General features: G+C 36.3%; 2 protein-coding genes across 3 annotated transcripts; one reads left to right on the top strand and one right to left on the bottom strand.

Annotated features, from left to right (window-relative positions):
* Positions 1–1,187: 1,187 nt before the first annotated feature.
* On the bottom strand, positions 1,188–10,532 carry LOC121377764. Its single transcript, XM_041505858.1, has 7 exons — positions 10,337–10,532; positions 9,531–9,796; positions 7,989–8,195; positions 5,294–5,433; positions 4,515–4,669; positions 2,914–3,031; positions 1,188–2,295 (listed from the first exon to the last, which is right to left on the bottom strand). The coding sequence occupies exons 2-7, from the start codon at positions 9,793–9,795 to the stop codon at positions 2,056–2,058; spliced, it is 1,125 nt and encodes a 374-aa protein (XP_041361792.1). The 5' UTR covers position 9,796; positions 10,337–10,532; the 3' UTR covers positions 1,188–2,055.
* Positions 10,533–10,806: 274 nt separating this feature from the next.
* Positions 10,807–23,691, top strand: LOC121377775 (centromere protein H-like). 2 transcript variants are annotated; one of them, XM_041505867.1, is made up of 9 exons: positions 10,807–10,852; positions 12,420–12,680; positions 13,769–13,817; positions 15,597–15,668; positions 17,132–17,224; positions 18,011–18,074; positions 18,783–18,834; positions 21,615–21,717; positions 23,108–23,691. In XM_041505867.1, the coding sequence occupies exons 2-9, from the start codon at positions 12,494–12,496 to the stop codon at positions 23,256–23,258; spliced, it is 771 nt and encodes a 256-aa protein (XP_041361801.1). In that variant the 5' UTR covers positions 10,807–10,852; positions 12,420–12,493; the 3' UTR covers positions 23,259–23,691. The 2 variants fall into 2 exon arrangements, with proteins under 2 accessions (XP_041361801.1, XP_041361808.1); XM_041505874.1 differs by having other exon boundaries at positions 10,815–10,852; positions 12,480–12,680.
* Positions 23,692–24,161: the final 470 nt, after the last annotated feature.

A 24,161-nucleotide genomic window follows, 5' to 3' on the forward strand; every position in this document is an offset into this window, starting at 1 on the left:
TAAACACCACTATACACACCCAACCCTTAAAAACGTTTTATTCCAAACCACCATAAACACAGTTTCTCTGCAATCTGCGATATATCCTCAGACAATTGTATCGCGTTTTGCTGAAAACTGAATTTGAACTTGCGTTTGTCTATGTGTGAACAGTGTCTGAGTGGTGTTCGCACAATGATTTTTAATATGGCGTTTATCGCGTTTTGCGATGAAACTCTTCAGATATATATCATATAATATCATATAATATATATTTTCAGTTCAATCAATGTGAGCGATATTTTTCAGATCGCATACTTTAAGAATTTGATAACTTAGCAAATTAGATGTAAATTAATCGAGGTCATGGCACTAGGTTTATTGACATTTAAGCAAACATATTAGGGTGACACTCCATAATTGACGTATGCATTCACAGTCATGAAATAAAAACATTTCAATAGCTATTTTACACTGAAAGCTGTCCAGCGTTCAGAAAACAAAAAAACGTTATGCACTAGTTTATTTTGATGTAAGGATATCCAAAATGACGGCATTCGAGTTTAACATCATTTCCATTCAAAAAGACACCGTGCCACATATTCTTATGTCATTTGAACATCTAGTAATGGCGGACTGGAATTAAAGTTGCGTGTACAGTTTACAAAAGCATACTGTATTAAGCTTGAGATTATATAATAAAGCGATTTCAGTATCGACAATATCATATATTAGGAATAAAAATAATATACAGTGAAACTCCTCTAAACCGGACACCATTGGGACGAAGTAAAATGTCCAGTTTTAAGAGGTATCTGGTTCAGAGAGGTTAAGTTCTGTACAGATTTTTTAAAAAGGACCATGAAAAATGGCCAGTTTTTGGGGAATTCCGGTTTACAGAGGGTTCGGTTTTAAGAGGTTTCACTGTATTATGCTCGCATAATACAATTTTTATTCCTAATATATGATACTAACCTCTATCTATATATCTATACATACATACAGAGAGAGATTGAGAGAGAGAGAGAGAGAGAGAGAGAGAGAGAGAGAGAGAGAGAGAGAGAGAGAGAGAGAGAGAGAGAGAGAGAGAGAGGAGAGGGGAGAGAGGGAGGGAGGGAGGGAGGGAGAGGGAGGGAGAGAGAGAGAGAGAGAGAGAGGGAGGGAGGGAGGGAGGGAGGGAGGGGGAGAGACAGACAGACAGACAGACAGAGACAGAGAGACACAGAGAGACAGACAGATAAATACATAGTATTACATAAATACATATAGGAATGTACATTGTATATAGAAAACATTTTATATATTATCCGTTGGCCCATTTATTATATAACTTTCGTTATTTTACCTTAATTTCTCGAAATATAAAAAAACCCCAATAAAACAAACCCCACACCATACCAGAAGATCACTGAACAATTGGTGTTAACTGTGTAACTGAAATATCACATCATTTTAATAAATGATGTCACTACAGTGAAAATAATATTTTCTACAGTGCACTTAACAGTCCTTCACATCAAAGGTGTGCAAATGCATTTGGGAACCTTACTTTCACTTAGCACTAAGATAGCTTCAAAAATCCCTAGCCAGGATCTTAAAACTGTTCTTTGTCCAATATACACCATGTTAAGTTGCAGAAAGATTATGATTTTCTCATAAGAACGCAAATGGATATTAACAATTGGAATCGGTTGGAACTTTAAAATCGATCATTGATTATAATCAGTTGACACCAACCAATCAACTTTTGATTACATAATCGGTTAGAATTATACAAACATAAGGAGGATTTGAATTTTAACGACCATGCAGCTGTTGTCATGTGCACCTTACAAATGGCCAATTTTACCTTTAAATAACAAATTAATTTCTCACACCATCAATAATGGATTATTATAATCAATGATCAAACCGGTAGAGTCAAACCGATCTATTTTCGATTATAACCGATTAATGGAACATCACTAATGGATGTACTGCATTCTGGAAATTAACTTCACGTATACTCAAACGTTTTGGGTTTTTTAAATCACAGAAACTGCCATGGAAAATAAAAAACAAAACTTGTCCTTGCCATCAAACTGATGGTATCCCATACACCTGATAGAGAGCAGACACGAGTTTGAAAATGGGCGTGATGAGGATGGTAATCACAGGAAGACTGTAGTACTGTAAGTAGTACGTGACACTCCTCACTGGCAGGAGTCCTAGGATGGTCAAGATTCCACTTGTGGTCGGGGGCAGACAGCGAATCCGCCAGTACTTGAGAATCATGTCGAACTGATGGAGGTTATAGTCCGAGCCCACTAGATCGGCCTGTTGATAAATATAATAAATATAGATTAAGATTATCATGTCAAACTGATGGAGGTTATAGTCCGAGACCACTTTGGTATGAGACTACTTGACAGGGCCGTGCTCTACACTTGCTGTCAGTTGAGCTATCTCGGTATCCACCCGAGCCCAGGGTACATGGAACCTGCAGTGCATGCCGGGTAATCATTCCCCATGTTGGGTCATACACTCGGGAGACACACCCATAATCGCACCCATGATGTGGGTGAAACTCAGTGTATATGGCCTTACACCTACCCATTGAGCCTAGCGGTGCATGCACTCTAGGTTGGAGCCGGTACTGGCATGAAAAATCCCCCTTTGGCTCAGGTGGGATACGAACCCAGTACCTACCAGCCTCACAATCTGATAATTTTAAATTGAGTGACATGTTATAAAACTTTAATTTAACAAGCTTTAATTTGACTTTTATTAAGTGACCATAAATCAGACTAACAAATTTTATTTTTTAGTTACCTTTTGCAATCTATAAAAGTTGAATTAAAATATTCATGTCAGAATGGTCTCAGTTAATATGAAATCTGATATATAAAACAAATTTGCTTCTAACAGGAAATTTTGCAGTGAAAGCGAACCCACCAGTATTTCAAACAGGTGATGGACATTGTCTTCTACGGCGTACTCCAGTCTGTGAGCTAGAACCAGGAAGTAGGTCATCAGAAGAGTCCACGTCCCAATCACTGTTAACAAACACACCCTGAAACAATACAAAGTTTGTTTTGTTTTGTTTTGAGCACACTGATTTATTAATCATCAGCTATTGAATGTCAAACATTTGGTCATTTTTAATTCGTAGTCTCCACTAGTATATGCACTTGTCCACAGACAGGACAGCACATACCACAGCCTTTGATATACTAGTCGCAGTGAACTGGTTAAGACGGGCAAAAAAACAACAATTAGAGAATGGGTCCACTAACGTGGTTCGATCCTACGATGCAAGCACCTCAGGTGAGTGTTCTACTGACTGAATTAAAATTTCTAATATAACCAAGTCCAAGAATAAAACTGTAAAAAGTCAAAAACTAAAATATGAGAAGGAAACAGCTGTCACGGAACACTGTCCTGGGGTGCTATCAGTTGTAGGATCAAACCCAGTGAAGCATATCAAAAGTGCAACCTGGTTTTAGACAGTAAGAAGTGGTCTCTCCAGAATTCAGGAAAGGGATGGAGGGAATCGGTAGAGCTGGTTCCACTTATAGGAAGGGATGGTACCTAGGATTTGCAGGGTACAAGTACTTCGAAAATGTCTTGTAAACGACGATGAACCTGATTACTCTGGTAGTTCAAGACGATGGCATGACTCGTGATTTTTATTAACAATCAATTATGGATGGCAGATATTACTATCACTGCCAATGGATATTTTTTATATTAGAGCTGTTTAGAGATCACCGAAATCAAACTTTACTTATATGACTTATTGTTTAGATTACCCCTGAGTAAGAGGAGCAGCCTATGTGACAGCAGTGCTTGACGTTTTTCCTTTTCTCATATTAGAAAAATCCACTGGAAAACTGTTAACAATAAAGTGAGTAAATCTAACAGCCTGTTTACCACACATTGATCCTGACATACAAACTGGCAGCCAACTGTTAATTATAAAGTAAGTAAATATTAAAGCTTTTACACCAAATATTGATCCTGAACACAAACTCAATGGGATATTTTCTATTTACAGGATATTAAAGTAAAGTGAATAGATATTAAAGCCTGCATACAAGGCCTTGGATACTGGACAAACCCTCAGTGTGACAGAAATAACATGTTTAGAATTTTACCACACCACTGATGTCAAGTGCCATGGCTGCTCTCCTTATTTGCCACTGTGTCCCAAAAATCAGACATTGTTGACAGCAAGAAAGATGCTGGTTTGTCATTGTGACATACCTTCCCATAGGATGAAATAATTTTTATCTAAACAAATTTGATAGCAAGTAAGTTGCCTTCGTACCCCTATTTTGAAGGAAAGGTTTGCCCTTGTGCCTCTCAACTTTGACTTTATACTCTAATTTTTGTTATTAAACTGAAGGAAACTCTACAATTAAACAAATTAAACTCTGACCCCTAAACAAGTAAAATCACAGCCTGTATACCATGTTTTGGTCTTGAACATAAACTCAACGTCATAGTCTCTGTTTACAGAAAAAAGCTTTTAAGAAAAAACAAAGCCTGCGTACCATGCCTTGATCCTATGAGGAGATAGCCTGCTCTTGGAGAATATGTTGTCTGCCAGGAAGTAGACGAGGACACTCAGACCAGTGAGGTAACATATGAGGAAGGAATGGTAGAGACGAGAGGAGCGAGTCACGTCAAACGTATGGTGGATTTCAGACTGTAGAAAAAATTACAAAAATAACTCACAAGGAAAGATGTATTTTAAAACAAGAAATAAGAAATTTATTGGTTTGTATTTCAACAAAAAAATCTAAAATACAGTGTCCTGGGCCAGGTAACATAAAGCACTCGTAACACTTACATCAGACGTACATTTGTACACCATGCATAATGTGTGACGTACGTCTGACATAAGTGTTACGAGTGCTTTGTGTTACAGGGCCCTAGAATAGAAATCCAAAGAAAAGAAATGTTTGTTTAACAACATCTTGCCACATTTCTAAACCATGACTGTTCTGACATATAGAATACTAAACAAGCTTGCTTGTCGTACTATTTATGATTTTTATGAAATGACTGAACACTTTTGGTATCTGACCAGCAAAAGCAAGTCGGATACCAACACTGTTCACAAACTTCATAAAAATGGCATGAAATGTAAGCTAGTATAGTATTTTATTTATTACAAACCAAAAGAAACCAAGCCGCAATGCAGCAGCAGTAAGCCGATGTTGAGACCTAGTACTTTATAATGAAATATATATAATTTTAACTTAAATATGATGATGTGGCAAGTGACAAATTAAACCCTGGTTATATAGCTAGGAGTGTTTCCTCTCACCAGTAAAGTTCTGTAGGATGAGTGCCAGGTCAGTAAGGACTTTGTGAACATCTCGTAACTTCCCGATATGTGAACAGGATTCTGTGTCCAGAATGTTGTCAGGCGATGTGTGAACTGGCAAAGCGATGTCAGAGTAGAACCTGGAAAAATTAGATATCTCTAAAGTTTAAATGTAGTTTGGTGGTATAGTGCTCATCTGAGGTGTGATGGGACTTTAGGATCGATCCTCTGTAGTGGACTGATTGTTTGTTTTTTAACCATCCCAACCAGTGCCCCACAACTGCTGAACTTGCATGCAAAGAGATGCTAGACATTATTCTACATGGGGGCGGGATGTAGCCCAGTGGTAAAGCGCTCGCTTGATGTGCGGTCGGTCTGGGATCGATTCCCATCGGTGAGCCCATTGGGCTATTTCTCGTTCCAGCCAGTGCACCACGACTGGTATATCAAAGGCTGTGGTATGTACTACCCTGTCTGTGGGATGGTGCATATAAATGAACCCTTGCTGCTAATCGAAAAAGAGTAGCCCATGAAGTAGCGGCAGCGGGTTTCCTTTCTCAATATCTGGGTGGTCCAAGGGCACAATATTTCATGTGAACCGCCGTTCTGTTCGCGTGTCGGTTATGCAAAATTAAATTTACGTTCAGATTAAAACTTGCAAACTTCACGATTACAGGACGTTTATTCACGCAGACATACTACTAGTATTTCGACAAATGTTTTAGGCTGAATTTTAGATACTTGATGTGCAGCAAATCAGTACCGAACGTTATATTTCAACAGTTGTAATTTACAACCAGTCTAAAATAAATGTTCAGTATAGAGTCGAGCCAAAAGTTTTAAAGAAATGTGCTCAGACCGCTGGGGACGGCTAAATTATCTGCTGCTATTTTATCTCTAAAGGAATATATGTAGACATAATATTTGATTGCCTATAATTTTACATATGTTAAAAACAGTTTTAATGTAAACAGGAATCCAAAAGTGTCACAAAAATTGAAAAATACTAACATCAAATAATGAGCTTTAAAAAAAAAAACATTTGGAAAGTCACTGTAGTATAGAAATACCATCGATAAAGTGAAAGTAGCATAGCCACCGCAAAACGCAAAAAGGAATCCCTCCAAATGATTATGTATATATTTCAAAGGCATTACGCACAGTATGCATGTGCGTAATTCAAAAACAAAATCCGGGAATAGGTCGAGGCTGTCTGTAATTGTTCTATAAAATATACTCTTAAAATTTACTCGAAAAAAATATTTAAAAAAACCCCCAAATGCCTCCGAAAAGGCTCAGATTGCATCTACAGGCGTCCTGAGTTTCAAACTTTTCACAGGGGGAGGCCCTCGAATATCCCCGCTCGGGCATGCCTTTGGCGTGTGTAATGCTAAGAAAATTTCTGGCTACGCCCCTGTATTTTGTTTCAGTACTGGGGCTGATATTCAGTTCTTTTATAATATTGTTAACTTTAGCAAGCATTAAAGACATTTTTGTTTGTAAAATGTTTTCTTTTGTATTTGTTTTAACTTCATGTTTCAGCTAAAAATTATGTACAGGTATTTAAAATATAATTTCAACGTAATTTTGAGGTAACCAATCAGGTAACCCACGGGTTATGCAAATATAATTCACGTAACCGAACAATTGGTTACCTAGGTAAAAACCACATGAACCGACTTCCGCTTCACTCAGATTTCGAAATATTGTCCCGTGGTCCTGAACCACATGTCTGATGCCATATAACCGTAAATATAATGTGTTGAGTGCTTCATTAAATAAAAAATTAACACCAATGGCCTTGAGTTTTCAGTTCGCTCTATATGTATAGTTTTGGTTTTGAGTTGGGGGGGGTTTTCACTGTCAATCACTTTGACATTAAATATATTTTTTTAAAAGCCTAAAAACCTAATTCCTAACCGTATCAATACATTTAAAGTAACATAAGTGTACAAACAGTGTGGCTGATGTTGTGTGCCAGTCACTTTGTCTAAATTTAGATCATCACGACAATGTCGAATGCGCAGTCTGTTTACAGATATCAGTAATAGTTAACCAGCCGCGAGTTTCTAGTTCAGTCTAAATATTTAGTTTTTTGTTTTGTTTTGATTATTGTTCTTTATTGCTTTTAATACATGTAGATGGTTGAGCATATCTTGTAATAGGAGTTAGTCATAATTATTCACTTGTGCACTTTTTGGCACCTTCCTATGCCACTGTTACTGCACAGAAGAAGCTATGTTACAAAGCAGATTAGCATGCAGCATTGGTTGACTAAAAGGTTGAACAAAACAAAAACAAAAAAACCCCACTAAATTATTTAGGGTATAAGAAGAAAAACAATGGTGATATATATATATATATATATATATATGTATGTATGTATGTATGTATGTATGTATGTATGTATGTATGTATGTATGTATGTATGTATGTATGTATGTATGTATGTATGTATGTATGCATTATACAGATAGAATAGTGGATATAATATACGTATGTAATATAAACAAAACAGTTATTCAGTTAATTGTGTGATTTAAGAAATATATCATAGATGACTCCCATTTTTCAATGCATGACTACCAAAATAAAACCATCTGGGTCATGGTGACTCCCATTTTCCAGATGCTAGGTGGTACCCTGGATAAGGTCTCTCATTTGATTGATTAAGAAAGAGAATGTGTTCTAATACCATGCATCTTGAAGAACAAAACAACGACCCCAATAAACAGGGCTGCTGCAGATAACGCCAGCTGAATTATCTCCCTTCGATTGATTCTCATCCTATCCATGGCGGGCCAGAGTGACACACCGCCGCCCACATTCAGGTTGTTCAAGTTCCGCTTCAGACGGCTGTGCTTGTCAATTAGGATCTGCTGCTTGTCTTTCAGTTTACGACCTGTTGATCAAATAACATAGTTTATATTAAAGGTGCTATGTCAGGCCCTTCGCATCATGGACATTACTGGGGGGGGAGGGCCAATTGAACGAGCGTCAAAGGCACGAGGTATTTGGGGGGTCCGGGGGCATGATTCAAAGGTTATTCGCCCATTACTGTAACTCTCGCCGTTAATCTCGGTCCGTTAGTCTTTCTACAACTTTTACATTCAGTCGAGATGTAAAGGTTATCAAAAAAACAAAAAAAAGCCAAAATTATTGGGGGGGGCCCGGACCCCCCTGGCCATCCCCCTGCTACGGGCCTATATGTCAAAGTTGAAACTACAATATTTGGTTATTTTCACATTTATTAGTAAAAAATAATTACAAATTATCAATCCCACACATACCCGGTAATCTTTCCATAATTAACTCCAAATAATAATTTTTAAAAGTCTTGCACTGGACAAGTGGGGTTTTCAGAATAATTTGTGGCTAAATATAGCATAACCACCATCATGGCTTCTTTTTGTCAGCTGACCACAAAGAATTCTGGGTAAACTTAGTGTGTTGAATGTATGTGCATAAAACAGTGACGTCACTGGCTAATGTGTGTGACACTCAAGATTCTACCCTAAAATAGTTATTTTTCTACTAGTAAATGGAAATATTCAGTTGTAATTTTTTATATGCATATAGCTAAGGTATAAACTTTGATTCAAGCAAAAGTTAATGTTATTCTTAGCATGGCCAGACCTTGCTTTTTAAGGTGCGCGGGTGCGATCACGCTCGTACAGCGAATGTAATTTCAATCTGACGAGTGTGAAAAACAGTGCACGTTACACTCAAAAAATAGCGCACATAAAATAGATTGGTATATTTATTTCCACTATTTACAAAAATCAACAGTTTTCATAGCTCATTTAGCTGATAGGAAGGTCCTTTTATTAAAACAATAAAAATTAAAACATGGCAGTGGCTTCCATGCAGTTGTTAAACGGGTATTTCTCTTTGTTGAACAAATCGGGAAATACTAGTTTAATGAACAATTTTGTAGACGTACCAGTCAAAATCCAATCGGAGCTACACTGCCTATTTTATTTATTTTAGAGAGTGATTTTTCACTCGCCTTAGCATATTAAGGAGTGCGCTTTTCCACTCGCCTATAATTTTCAAAAACCAAGGACTGCATGGCATTTAAGGCCATGGTATAAGCTGTCCTATCTATGAGCAAATATGTTGTTAGCACTCACTCTCTACACCAAGAGTTGAAATAAATGCTGGTCTCTAAATTTAGCTGAAATCTGTTTTAAATGTTGCTGTTGTTTAACATTCCTTTCCTTTTGTTTGTGATTACCTGGTGTCATTCTGAGCGTGGCGAGTGTGGGACTTGTGTTGTCTTCCACCTCCACCTGGGAATACTGATCTTCCAGCTTCTCCCGTAGTCGCAGCAGTCCCCTCTGTACTGGTGTCGAGCACACAGACGTGTCCACATTGAGGCTGATATTCGATGTCGAGTCTTCTTGTATCTCACCCAGTCTGTTAGCCGTCGGCGTAAGAATCTTTCTTCCGTAACTGCGGGTCCGGACTCTTAGGACAGATGGATATGACGTTCTCGACATTCTACAAGTATATAAAGAATAATTATTTCAGAAATAAAATTTAATATAATTAAAATATATTCACGGACAGATGGATATGATGTTCTTAACATACCGGATGCAAGATACTCTTTATATACTACTCTTATGTCAATGTGTTTTTGTATTATTTTGTTATTTCCAAAACACTTTTTCTTGTATTGTTAAACAAAACTGAAATTATTTACAAAACATATTTGTAGGAGGGGAAAAAAAAGGTTCCGTTTTCGCCAAAACATTGAGGTGCCATTATAGCCAAATTGGTTCCGTTTTGGTAGTGGTGCCATTTTAGGCTGATCCCAGCTGTACTCAGCCTATTGCCAAAATATATCTTTATTAAACAGTAATAAATATATAGGCCTACCAACATTAATATATATTTTTTTAAATATTGATAACAGTAATTCAGTAATAAGAAGAGGAAGAAAACGACGTAAAACAACTATAACAACTGCATAAGGATCTGTCGCAGTCTAGATGGTTTTGATCTGTAATTCAATAAAAAGTGGGCGTCCGGTTTTACTTTTAGCATCAGTTCCGTTTGACGTTTTCGGTTCGGGTTAGATCAGTTTTTAATCAACTTCTATCTTTAACGTGCTTCTTGTACTGCCTTTATGTCGTAAATAGGGCATTTCATTAAATAAGGGCAAGATGAACAGCAAAAGTTAATAAGTTTAATTATACATCTGTCAATGTATAATTTCAACATGCAAAAACACTTTTTAAAATACCCGCCATACACGGAAGCGGAAATACAAATGGAATAATCTATGTAATGGTTGTATGGGTTTTGAATAAAATCAAGAGTCTTTATTTAAATTCATCATCAGTAATAAAAATACATAAAAGTTACGGTATGAGACAAATCTGTTGAAAACATATAAGCTGTATCACTAATAAAATGTAATTATGTCGATATTAATGTCTGAATATAAAACAGTAATAGAGAAGGAATACCAGTTTGCTTTTACAAAAATGGACTCGTCCAATATTTTTGTAAAGCGGGAACAACTAATGCTGAACTGTTGGATGACTGAAGGTTTATAATTTTAAAACTTTTATTTGGGTATTTACATTGGATTTTTAGAATTAAAATACAACGTTTAGTTAGCCATAAAAATAACAATTAATGTTACGACGATCAGTTATATAGTTGGATATACATATATATAATATTTTAAAGTTTGAGGGGAAACATCTCGGACTAGCGAAATTATTAAAACATGGACTGTAGCCCGAGTACTCTGACTGTAAGAGACCGGCCTCGGTGGCGTCGTGGTAGGCCATCGGTCTACAGGCTGGTAGGTACTGGGTTTGGATCCCAGTCGAGGCATGGGATTTTTAATCCAGATACCGATTCCAAACCCTGAGTGAGTGCTCCGCAAGGCTCAGTGGGTAGGTGTAAACCACTTGCACCAACCAGTGATCCATAACTGGTTCAACAAAGGCCATGGTTTGTGCTATCCTTCCTGTGGGAAGCGCAAATAAAAGATCCCTTGCTGCTAATCAGAAGAGTAGCCCATGTAGTGGCGACAGCGGGTTTCCTCTCAAAATCTGTGTGGTCCTTAACCATATGTCTGACGCCATATAACCGTAAATAAAATGTGTTGAGTGCGTCGTTAAATAAAACATTTCTTTCTTTCTGACTAAGAAAGCTAGACGGACATTTGGACATAAATACGCTCTCACTACAGTAATGAGAGCATATTTATGTCCAAATGTCAGTCTAGCTCTCTTACAGTCAGAGTACTCGGGCTACATGGACTGATGAATTGTGTGCGTTTAGCTTAAGGTTAAAAATCATGTTTTGCTCCATTTTTCAGAAACTATAAATCCGACACCATTGAGACAATCAAGTGAAAACAAATTTGAATAAGATTTTTTTTTTTTTTTGGTTAAATTTACTTTAAAGTTTGAATATAGGCCTATGTCACTGTTGTGTTGTTTAGCCTACTGGGGAAAACCAGGGTAGGCCTACAATTTAATTTTTTTTTACATGTAATACCTATTCATTGTCTATTTTCTTTTTGTACAAAATATACACTTGAATAAGAGCTTACATAAGCCAACATATTTAAATGCATTGATCATTAAAACTCTAAACAGTTAACATTTATCACAATATTTTTTTTTTTTTTTTTTTTGTAATGGATCATCACATCAGTATAGCCCAGCTGATAAATTTCAATAAAATCAATCATTGGACAGAGTGGGAGGTAGCCCTGTCAGTGGCCCACTGGGCTATTTGTCGTTCCAGCCAGTGCACCTCGACTGGTATATCAAAGGCCATGGTATGTACTATCCTGTCTATGGGATGGTGCATATAAAAGATCCTTTGCTATTAATGGAAAATGTAGCAGGGTTTTTTTCTAAGACTCAAAATTACCAAATGTTTGACATGGTTAGTAAATCAATGTTCTCTAGTGGTGTCGTTAAACAAAACAAACTTATTATCACAATCACTGCAACATCAGTAGTTGTTGGACATTCCTTTCCTAAATTATTTCTATATATGTACCTATATTTTACTTGTCTTGTTTAGCTGTTATATATATAAATATGACTTTATTTTTCCTTTAATTTTAATGAACAATTTTTGTTTTTAGATTAAACAGATTCTATGATCATTTTCATACCCACAAATATACATATACATATGTATTTAGCTGGTTGAGTCAGCATGTCAACGATCCAGCCATCTGAATCCAACAATCTAAACTCTCACCTCTCTGAACATGCTGAGGTAGATGAGAACATTTCAGATGCCTCTTCTGATGTGCCTTCAGTTGTCACGGTGACCGATCTTCTCAAAGTCCATTCGTGGTTGGACAGACAGCTCTACGACTACAACAGTCAGATAGTGGCAGGTATAACAGCAAGGGAAATAACTCCTACTCTTATTGATAGTTTGTAATGAAAAATAAAAGGATGGTTTATGTACATGGTTCTGTTTATTATACTAAAAATGCCAAATATATATATATTTAATTATCTCCTTTGTCATAAATTAATTTAACATTAGTGTATATCATTTAGTGGCCTGAAAAAAATATGCCAAGTATGATTTACTAGTACTATTGTTTCTCCAAACTTATCGGACATGGGACCCGGGCAAAAAATCATGAATAAATTCCTGGCTTGCAGAGTGTATTTGAAAGTGATATGAGGATCCTATTGTCGGTGCAATGGCCTCGGAGTGGAAATTGGTGGGCACAAACCTGTTGCACGGGGAGGTTCAGGGGCATGCTCCCCAGACTGTTCCGCATCCCATGTATCACTCTGGACACTTTACCTACTGTTTGATGTTTTTGAAAAACTAAAAAAAAGTGGAAAATCTCAATGGCCGTAACATGTTGGAGGAGGAGAAAATTACACTGGTTAAACTAATCCACGAGGAATCTCATTCCTAAGCACGATATTGCTTTACAACCTGCATATAAATTCCTAGATTTAATGTCATTTGTTTCAAAACAGTTATACTAATACATGTAAAATTCTTTTCTTGCAATTGAAGGATTGGCACCAAAGTAGAGGTGCAGTATTTTGTACCCTCTGATTAAAGCCCAATTGTAAAGCACTTTCTGTCTGTGGGTCCATTGGGCTGTTGCTCCATAACAAAGAAGGCTGTGGTAGGTACTAGCCTGTCTGTGGGATGCTACATATAAAAGATCCTTTGCTGCTAATCGGAAAGAGTAGACATTGCATGGCATCAGTGGGTTAGCTCTCAAACTCTGATGTGTGGGGTCCGTGTCCATATTTAATCGTAGTGTCTTGAGTGTGTCATTAAATAAAACATTCCTTCTTTTCTTAATTGATGACTGGACACTCAGATTGTACTTAATTTTAAAATGGAAAAAGCTGCTTTGATTCTAACTCAAGTACTAATCTACTAGCAATGTTATATGTGTATATTTACAATGTACATCTGACTGTATTTTGTTTTTGAATTTTGAAGCGGAAATAGATTCTGAAGAGACTGATGACTTGGAGAAACTCCAAGAAAAGTAAGTTTAACACCTGTACACAGGTATGCAAAACGCTTTCAGATCTATATATGCATTATCTCGTGATGGAGCTTTATTTAAGTTCAGATGTTAGTGCACGTAATACTAGGCTCGAAATAGGAAGCAAAATATGGCCTTCTGTTATTATTAAATGGCAGACCCCCCAAAATATGGCCTTCTGTTATTTTTAAATGGCAGCCCCCCCCCCCCCCCCCAAAATAATATGGCCTTCTGTTATTTTTAAATGGCAGGTCCCCCAAAATATGGCCTTCTGTTATTATTAAATGGCAGGCCCCCCAAAATATGGCCTTCTGTTGTTTTTAAATGGCAAGTCCCCCAAACTATGGCCTTCTGTTATTATTAAATGGCAGCCCCCCAAAAAAAATATGGCCTTCTGTTGTTTTTAAATGGCAGGTCCCCCAAAATATGGCCTTCTGTTATTTTTAAATGGCAGGCCCCCCAAAATATGGCCTTCTGTTATTATTAAATGGCAGGCCCCCCAAAATATGGCCTTCTGTTATTATTAAATGGCAGGTCCCCCAAAATATGGCCTTCTGTTATTATTAAATGGCAGGTCCCCCAAAATATGGCCTTCTGTTATTTTTAAATGGCAAATGGCAGGCCCTCCAAAATATGGCCTTCTGTTATTATTAAATGGCAGCCCCCCCCCCCCCCCCCCCCCAAAATATGGCCTGTTATTTTTAAATGGCAGGCCCCCCAAAATATGGCCTTCTGTTGTTTTTAAATGGCAGGCCCCCCAAAATATGGCCTTCTGTTGTTTTTAAATGGCAGGCCCCCCAAAATATGGCCGCCTGTTGTTTTTAAATGGCAGGCCCCCAAAAATATGGCCTGCTAAGAAAATATATGACCTGTCAGAAATTGACAGCATGGGGTGAGTGGAGCGTTGTAGATGATGTGTGAAAGAAATATGACCTGAGATGTATTTTAGAGTGTAAACTTAGAATATAACATAATCATAAGCTCAGCATCGGCTAAATACATGTACAGGGTGACAGGGCTAGCTCTTGATGAACAAAGCAATTCGCCATATTATCTTTAAATATGCAAAATCCACTTATTTTTCAAGAAAATACCAATTATTACATGAAATATTTTTGCCAAATCAAAGTAAAATTTGCCAATTGTTCCTAAAATTTTCAATTGGCGAATGGCAGAGCTATCCCTGGATGAGATGATCGTACATACATCTGGGCCCGTCCTTATAAAACTTAAAGTCTAGACTTTAATAAAGTCCAGACTTTAACGTCATGGCAATGCCATTCAAATAGCATTACGTTAAAGTCTAGACCAGATTTTTAAAAATGAATTTAGCAGGTGAATTTTTATTTCGCGTGCTTGGTCTAAAAAATGGACTGCTTTTCACTTTCACCGACTGCTGTTTCGAGTCCTGTAATTCACATTATTACTTCTTATACTCATAGTCAGTAGTCTGGTTTGCCTTTAGCAAATAACAGTGTACCCATCCTACAGAAAAGTTCTTGTGAGATCAGGGTTAGAAAAGACATTGAGTTGTAGGATGGCCTGGAAGTGTTTGGATTTGTGTTTAATATATACTTAAAAAGTGTTCGTAATTTTTTTGTTAAAACTTTTAACTTTAGAAAAGAAGATGAAAATGTAATAAATATAACTTCATTTTGGATAAAGGTATATTTTGTGAATTTTTTATAAAATTTTTAAACATTGACAGGACAAATTCTGTCATAATAATGATATTCATTTAAATAAATTATCTGTTGATTTCTGTTTGTACGTTTTCAGCCTGTCAGTACTACAGAATGATTTGGTGACAGAAGCTTCCAGAGCATCATTAAGAGATCTGACGATAAAAAGGTAAAAAATGGTTTATAGTATTTGCAGGGCTTGAACTTAACGGCACTGGCAGCAGTTGAGATCTAAATGACTGAAGGTCGGCAGGATCATAGTACTTTTATGTCGTCGGTAAAGCTCCTCAACGATGAAAAACTGTATACACCTGGTGTACATTATTTGCCAGTATTTAACATTTGTACATTTGAAATATGTCTACATATAGCAAAATAACCTTTCTATTATATTTATTTGCTGTAAAAGTTTACAAATTCTCCAAAGATAGCCTCAAAATCGCTGTCTGTAGGCTGTTTCACCCATGGAAATTTGTTGTTAAATTTCCGTGAATGACAAATTCTTAAGTTTGAGCCCTGTATTTGTCACAATGTATGCCTCAGATTCTAAAACATTAAGACACTGACTATAAAACACTTTGGTTTGTTGTATTTATCGTCATTATGCATGCCTTGGATTCTAAAACATCATTAAGACATTGACTGTAAAAACACTGGTTTGTTGTATTTATCATCATAATTGTAATGTATATAGCATTAATGCCAATAGTGATATAGAAACTATTATCGTTTAGTTACTGTTACCAGAAGTGTTAATATAACAATACCTAGAAGGTATCCAAGGGTTACGACATGGCCAAGCAGACGACAAGTCTATGTTCTCAGTGAATAAAAGCCACCACTATCATTTTTTAAATGAGTTTCTTGAGCCAGAACATTACAATAATGTATGCCTTGGATTATAAAACTTCATTAAGACATTGACTATAAAAACACATTGGTTTGTTGTATTTATCATCAGTATGTATGCTTTGGTTTCTATGGAATTTTAGATACAAATCTGTTGCTGACTATTTAAGTATTAACACAATTTTGTTATTGAAAAATTAAATGTGAGATTATCTATTTAACTTTTACAAATAATTTTCCAATCAACTTACTTTGACATCATCAACCGTGAATTATATTTTATCTTTTAAATTTTAGTGGAACTTGGTGACAGAGTTTAACGTTTAACTATATTTTGACAGTTTTATAAATATTGCAAATTACAGCATGGGCAGACTTAAAATCAGATTTTACAGTTCGTAGTATGTTATCTTGTATATTTTGTTCATGTGTATTGCAGATTACAGCTTGAATATACTCTAAACTGGACATCACAGAATTCGTGTTCTTGTGTTATCTTGTATATTTTGTTAATGTGTATTGCGTGGTACAGGTAGGATATACTCTAAACTGGACATCACAGAATTCGTGTTCTTGTGTTATCTTGTATATTTTGTTAATGTGTATTGCAGATTACAGCTTGAATATACTCTAAACTGGACATCACAGAATTCGTGTTCTTGTGTTATCTTGTATATTTTGTTAATGTGTATTGCAGATTACAGCTTGAATATACTCTAAACTGGACATCACAGAATTCGTGTTCTTGTGTTATCTTGTATATTTTGTTAATGTGTATTGCAGATTACAGCTTGGCCAGACTTTAAACCAGATTTTAACAAGTTCCCCTGATAGTGGTGAAGAACCGGTCTATCAGACAGACCCAGTGAAGAAAGAGTAGGTTTCCACACTTGGAGAATCGTATATATACTTAACTCCATTGGAATCGTATATATACTTAACTCCATTGGAATCGTGTGTATATATATATATACTTAATCCCCTTTGAAAATGCACCAGTCACATTTGGATATGAGAAGTAAAAATAATACATTTAATTGATTTTGTGTAACTGGATGTATTATTGTAGGCAATAAAGAAAAATTAAAACTGTATACAAGGGTTGGGGTCATTGTGTGTTTTATGACAACCTTACACATGATAGCAATAACAGCAGAAAACTGATGTACAATTTCCATGGAGTTTGGGTTGGGACTTAGCCCAGGAATAAAGCACTCGCCTTATGTGGTGTCTGTTTTGGATCCATCTTTGTCAGTGGGCCCATTGGGCTATTTCTCGTTCTAGCCAGTGCACTCGTATATCGAAGGCCTGGTATGTTCTATCTTGTCTGTGGGATGGTGCATAAAAAAAGATCCCTTGCTACTGATGGGAAAATATAGCGGGTTTCCTCTCTAAGACAGTATGTCATAATTACCAAATGTTTGACCTCCAATAGCTGATGATTAATCAATTAATTTCCTCTAGTGGTGTCCTTAAACATGTATTGCTTTAGGAGTACTCTCAGAATGCTTGTTTGTAAGTGTGATAAGAGATTTTTGTTTTACATGTTTCAGACTTATCTTTCTGTACATGACTTTTCCAAATACTAATAACTATTAAAAGTGTAGTACAGATAGTACTATTTTATTTTGTTTAATTATCTTCTCCTTTTTGTTTCCCCAGAGTTTTGGAGGAACTTCTGATCAAACAACGAGATCTTGTGTCTCAAACCGTTAAGAAAAGCGAGGTACTTGTATTGTTACAAAAACAAAACTCAGAAAACTTAAAAGAATCTCTCCATTACATGATTTTTAGCGACTTCCATTCAGTAAATAAATTATCTCTGTCAATAATTATAAGACATATTTGCACAACATGATTTTTTCAAAAAACGTAAAGATAAATTGTGTAATGTTGGCTTTTCTTTATGGCTGACAAAGTTTTGAATTTTGTTGGTAATTATAGAGCTAACATTAGAAAATGTTTTGGTTTAGCTGATTTTCAGATATATAGAGTATTTCCTTGAAAATTATTCAAAAGTGGCTAATTTAAAGAACATTTTATTAGCTAAAGACTAAATGTTGTATGAAAATGAGCAGTTGGCTAACTCGTTCCATCCAGTGCTCCACAACTGGTGTAAGAAAGGCTGTGGTGTGTATTATCCTGTCTGTGGGATGGTGCATATAAAAGATCTCTTGCTACTAATCGAAAAGAGTAGCCCATGAAGTGGTGACAGCAGGTTTCCTCTCTTAATATCTGTGAGGTCCTTAACCATATGTCCGACACTATATAACTGTCAATAAAATGTGTTGAGTGCATCATAAAATAAAACATTTCCTTCCTACCAGTTGGCTAATTTGGTTATGAGCAGGATGTGTCGTGAAGTATATCCACATACAAAGCAAAAATAAGATGTGTTAAAAATATAAAATTGTCGCATCTTTTTAATTTTCAGGTTGTGCAGGAGTTGAAAGACTCGTTAGCTAATATTAAAAAAGCTAATTTTGGTAAGTGTGTAATATGATTTTTCTTTTTATTGCCTCTAAACGTGAATTCTTTGAAAACTCAGACATTTTTCATGATCCCTGTTTAAATATGAGTACCGACGAGAACCTCTATACCAGGCATCTCTTAAAGGGACTGTTCTGAGAACCTCTCTCAGGGTTCAAAGGACGAAAACAACACGTCACGACGTTTGGAAATGATTTACTTCATAAACAGTTCATTATGACATTGCAAACAACGCCCTGCAAGAATAAAATATACAATATATAACAGGCGTTCATTATAAATAATTACATGTATGTGTCATAAAAATCATCGTCATAAAAATAGTTCGATCATACATGTCAATCACAACATCATAAAAATATGTCCATCACATGTCATCAATATTAAGAAAATATATATTAACATTTCAATTCGTATCCCATTAATGTCACGGCTATAAGTAACATCTACTAAAATATAATATCTTCCTAATCAAACAATCTGTTTGATTAAACTAAACCTGAATAACCTTTTGGTCCACACCTACATGTATATGATAGATATCGGGATAATTAATTCCAAGGGGAGGTAATTACAAGAATAACAAATGGTTGAGATTTAGTTGATACATTAACCTAATTGACTTAAAATAAATTACTGTGGAATGTTGTCAGAATAAAAAAATACTTTACTATATTAAATATTACTATTATGTTATAATGAGGTTTAAGATTAATAATTAATTGAAATAACTGCTTGATTACTAACTAACTATGTCATACCCTGTATGTGGTACACGAGCGTAAACAATGCCGGTGGTCAACAAGACAGTGTGTGAAAACCTGGGGAATAAATTATAAACTATTAAGCATCATAAACTACAGATGCTTACGAACCTGCAACAAAATAAAACATTGGCACAGCATACACTCATAAATCATACACGCATATCTTCGTACAATTATGATAGTGGAAATATTAAAATAAGTTGATGTTTAAAATACAAACATATCTTTACGCTGAAGAATTAAGTGTTATTGATATAATATATTTATATGATTCCTTTTTAGAAATCATTTAAAACATTTAGTAGTTTGGTATACTTAGTCGTAGAACTCCTAGAACTTGCACAATTAGTTATATTATTATCAAAACAATGTAATCATTTATCTGCATTAATTCGCTAGTATGTGAGCAATATATTTATATATATTATTAATAATGTTTAACTAAAAGAAAGAAATTAATTTGTACCTATGATGTATTCTGATCTGTCGCCTGTCAAAACCCGTCAAACATGTCTGCTGTTCATGTAGTGTGTGCACGTGAAAAGCATGCAGTGCTATTAGCCAATCAGATAAAGGGTACTTGACTGAGAAAACTAATAGAATAAATACTATTTGGCAGACAACAATATCTGACAAATACCTGCGAAATATTAAAATAACAAATTACATATTTACACAATATTAAAACATCATCTGCCACACCAGGCATCTCTTAAAGGGACTTCTGAGAACCTCTCTATACCAGGCATCTCTTAAAGGGACTGTTCTGAAAACCTCTCTATACCAGGCATCTCTAATGGGACTGTTCTGAGTGTCCTGCCATTGCAGCTTGTTTACGCTATACGGAGCCATTTGAATGACTAAATTTTCATCTTAAAGAGACAATATCACTATCTGTATAAACAACATGTTTGTTGTCGTCCCATAGTAGTAACCCAAACTGGATTTTACCGTCCAGTAAGTTTGTACATATGAAAAAAAAAAAGATATATTATAAAGTCAAATGAAAAGAGACTGCTACAGACATTAACACAAGGCCACAAACACATTGGACTGCAACAGACATTAACACAAGGCCGCAAACACATTGGACTGCAACAGACATTAACACAAGGCCGCAAACACATTGGACTGCTACAAACATTAACACAAGGCCGCAAACACATTGGACTGCAACAGACATTAACACAAGGCCACAAACACGTTGGATTGCTACAAACATTAACATATGGCAACAAATATACTGGATTTATAGGACACAAGTATTCTAAACAAGAAAATGGATGTAATATGTAATAGTAGTCGTCAAAAACATTACTAGTTGAGGGCAGGACGTAGCCCAGTGGTAAAGCACTTGCTTGATGCGCAGTTGGTCTGGGATTGATTCCAGCCAGTGCACCACGATTGGTATATCAAAGGCCATGGTATGTGCTATCTTGTCTGTGGGATGGTCCACATAAAAGATCCCTTGCTACTAATGAAAAAATGTAGCAGGTTTGCTCTCTGTGACTGTGTGAAAATGACCATATGTTTGACATCCAACAGCCGATTATTAATAAATCAATGCCCTCTCGTGGTGTCGTTAAACAAAACAAACTTCTTCTACTAGTTGGAAACATCTTACAATGGCTGCAAACTTGTGGCAGTCCCTTTAAAACTGGAATGTTTACTTGATCCTGTGGGTGTCTGGTTTAGAGGGGTTTCACTGTATTTAAGAAAAAAACTTGCCAATTTAGTAAGATATCAGATTCAATGTTAAAAGGCTGCTATAGCCTTGGTATTCAAATTATATCGGGTGAGTATAACCATTAATAATAACATTGGTGAAATAACTTCGTTTGCTATGATTCATGGTTGTGAACGACTACCCTTTAACAATCAGTTTTTAACTTATTTTGGATACTAAGAAAGATTAACTGTAATATTGATGTGGCTGCTTAAAATAGGTGGCTGGTTGGGCAGGTTTAACTTCTTCACAGTATCTTCAGTTTTGTTCCTGGTTTTTGTAGAACTGAAAGTTAACAATCGGAAGCTGATGGCCATAATCAAAGAGAGGCATTCATCACTGCAGGAGCAAGCCAAGTCATTCAGTAAGAATGAGAAGGGACAAAAGTAAGTTTTAACTTTGGTCTAGAGCTTTTAGATTATGGTAGCCCCTTTCCCATGGCTAGTGCTATTCTATGTTGGGCTAGTAATGAACTATCATTGCCATGCCCGACTGCAAGTGAAAAAAAGAGTCAAATGTTGCAGTTATGTTTATTTTGTAAATATGAATATTCTTTTATGAATATTTATTGTAACTCTTTATCTACTGGTAGCTTGCTACTGCTTCATGTTTCTTGTACATCAGTTTGTTCTTCAGAAACTCTTGTTTACTGTAGTGCATGCAGGGCTAACTCTGGGTCCGCAGAAAATTTCGCCAAATTATCTATCAAAACTTCAAAAACTGCAGAAACCCAGTTATTTTCTGACAGAATATCAATAATTTCATAAAATTATTTTGCTAAATTAAAATAAAATTTGCCAGTTTTTTAATTCGCAATTGACAAATTTTGCAAGTGACCGAGCTAGCCCTAACATGGATATTACACTAGCTAAATTCTTCTTTCATCGAGCAGTGATCATCAAATCAGTGACCTGCATTTGACCTTTTTAGGGCGGGACGTAGCCCAGTGGTAAAGCACTTGCTTGATTAGCGGTTGGTTTGGGATCGATCCCCCTCAGTGGGACCATTGGGCTATTTCTCATTCCAGCCAGTGCACCACAACTGGTATATCGAAGGCCGTGGTATGTGCAATCCTGTCTGTGGGATGGTGCATATAAAAGATCCCTTGCAGGTTTCCTATCTTAAGACTATATGTCAAATTACCAAATGAATCAATGTGCTCTAGTGGTGTCGTTAAACAAAAACAAAACTTTAAACTTTACCCTTTACCCTTTTTTTCCCCTACTTTTTTTTTTCTTTTTAATCTGACATGCACAGTCATCTCCATTGGGTGAACCAATAATAGGACAGCTATCATCTGCTGTCTTTGCAGTAAATTAAAATACAACAAATAAATGGTCAGTGACCCTGACTCTTGTTTTAAGGCAACATAAATTATATTCAGCTAATTATTTTCGGCTTCTATAGCTTTTTCCATTAGATTACACATTCCTTTAGTGTTTTGATCTGTTTATCAACTTAGACAATCTCAGTGTGTTTCTAGTCACCATGGTGTTGGTAGCACTGTGAACCCCTCTGAACTGATCACCCATTAGACCATGTAAAACAGTTTTAGTGATTATTCAGTTTACAGAGATTCTGTTCTGTACTAATATTTAAAAAGGGATCGTGATTGACATTCGGTTTTGATGGAATTTCAGTTTACTGAGAGTTGGATTTTGATGGCTTTCACTGTAGTTTAAAAAGCATTTTATGCAAATAAAGAAAAGGTACGAACCTCTGAAACTAAGTCATTGGATTTAAAAGAACTCAGTTTTTACATTTGTGTGTTTCCAGCATGAAGACTCATCTGCAGAAGCTCGTGGACAAGATAGTCATTCAGCGACAGGTTCTGAAGGGTGTCATTCTCGGGAGTGGGGTCAACTGGCAGCAGGATCCCACGATGAGAGAGCGAGTCATCAGACTTGGCGAGCCCTTAGACATCTAGGACAAGAACGGTGGTCGTTGGACTTGGCAAGCCTTTATACATAGGACAAGAAATACAGTTATCGGACTTAGCGAGCCCTTAGACATACATGACATACTTGCCAAGCTTGTAGACATATAGGACCAGACCAGACTGTCATCTGATTTGGCAAGCCCTTAGATATATAGGACAAGAAAGACTCATCAGACTCAGTGGGCCATTACAGATATAAGACAAGAAAGACTGTCATCAGCCTTGGCGAGCCCTTAGACATAGGACAAGAAAGACTCATTGGACTTGGCAAACCCTTAGACATGTGGGACAAGAAAGACTGTCATCGGGTTTGGCGAGACCTCAGACATATGGGACAAGAAAGTCAGTTATTTTTATAACTTGGTTTGTGAGAGTTGTTGAACATATAGGACAAGACCAAGAATAAATACAGCTTATTTAATGTTGGATAGTAATACTTATGACTTGGTCTGAATGAGCCGGCAGACACAGGACAGGAGCAGGACTAGTTTGCTTCCTGTCAGACCAACAGTAGAGCTTCGGCTTGATCAGAGCATGACTCCAGACAACACGTTTAATTGATGTTGGTCAATATACTTGTATATCTGTCTTGTCATGCCTTCATTGGACATACAGAACAAGAGTAGGGCTGAAAACAATGTTGGACAGTGTTAAATCAAACTTTGGTCTTGATGAGCCATTGTACAGACAGGGCAAGATCAGGGATAGATGCAACTAGTTAGTGAGTTTTGGTTCAAACAGGACAAGATCAGGGATAGACACAACTAGTTAGTGAGTCATTGTATAGACAGGACAAGACCATGGATAGACACAACTAGTTAGTGAGTCATTGTATAGACAGGACAAGACCATGGATAGACACAACTAGTTAGTGAGCCATTGTACAGACAG

This window comes from Gigantopelta aegis, chromosome 2 (genome assembly GCF_016097555.1).
Source record: "Gigantopelta aegis isolate Gae_Host chromosome 2, Gae_host_genome, whole genome shotgun sequence".
NCBI lineage: Eukaryota > Metazoa > Mollusca > Gastropoda > Neomphalida > Peltospiridae > Gigantopelta > Gigantopelta aegis.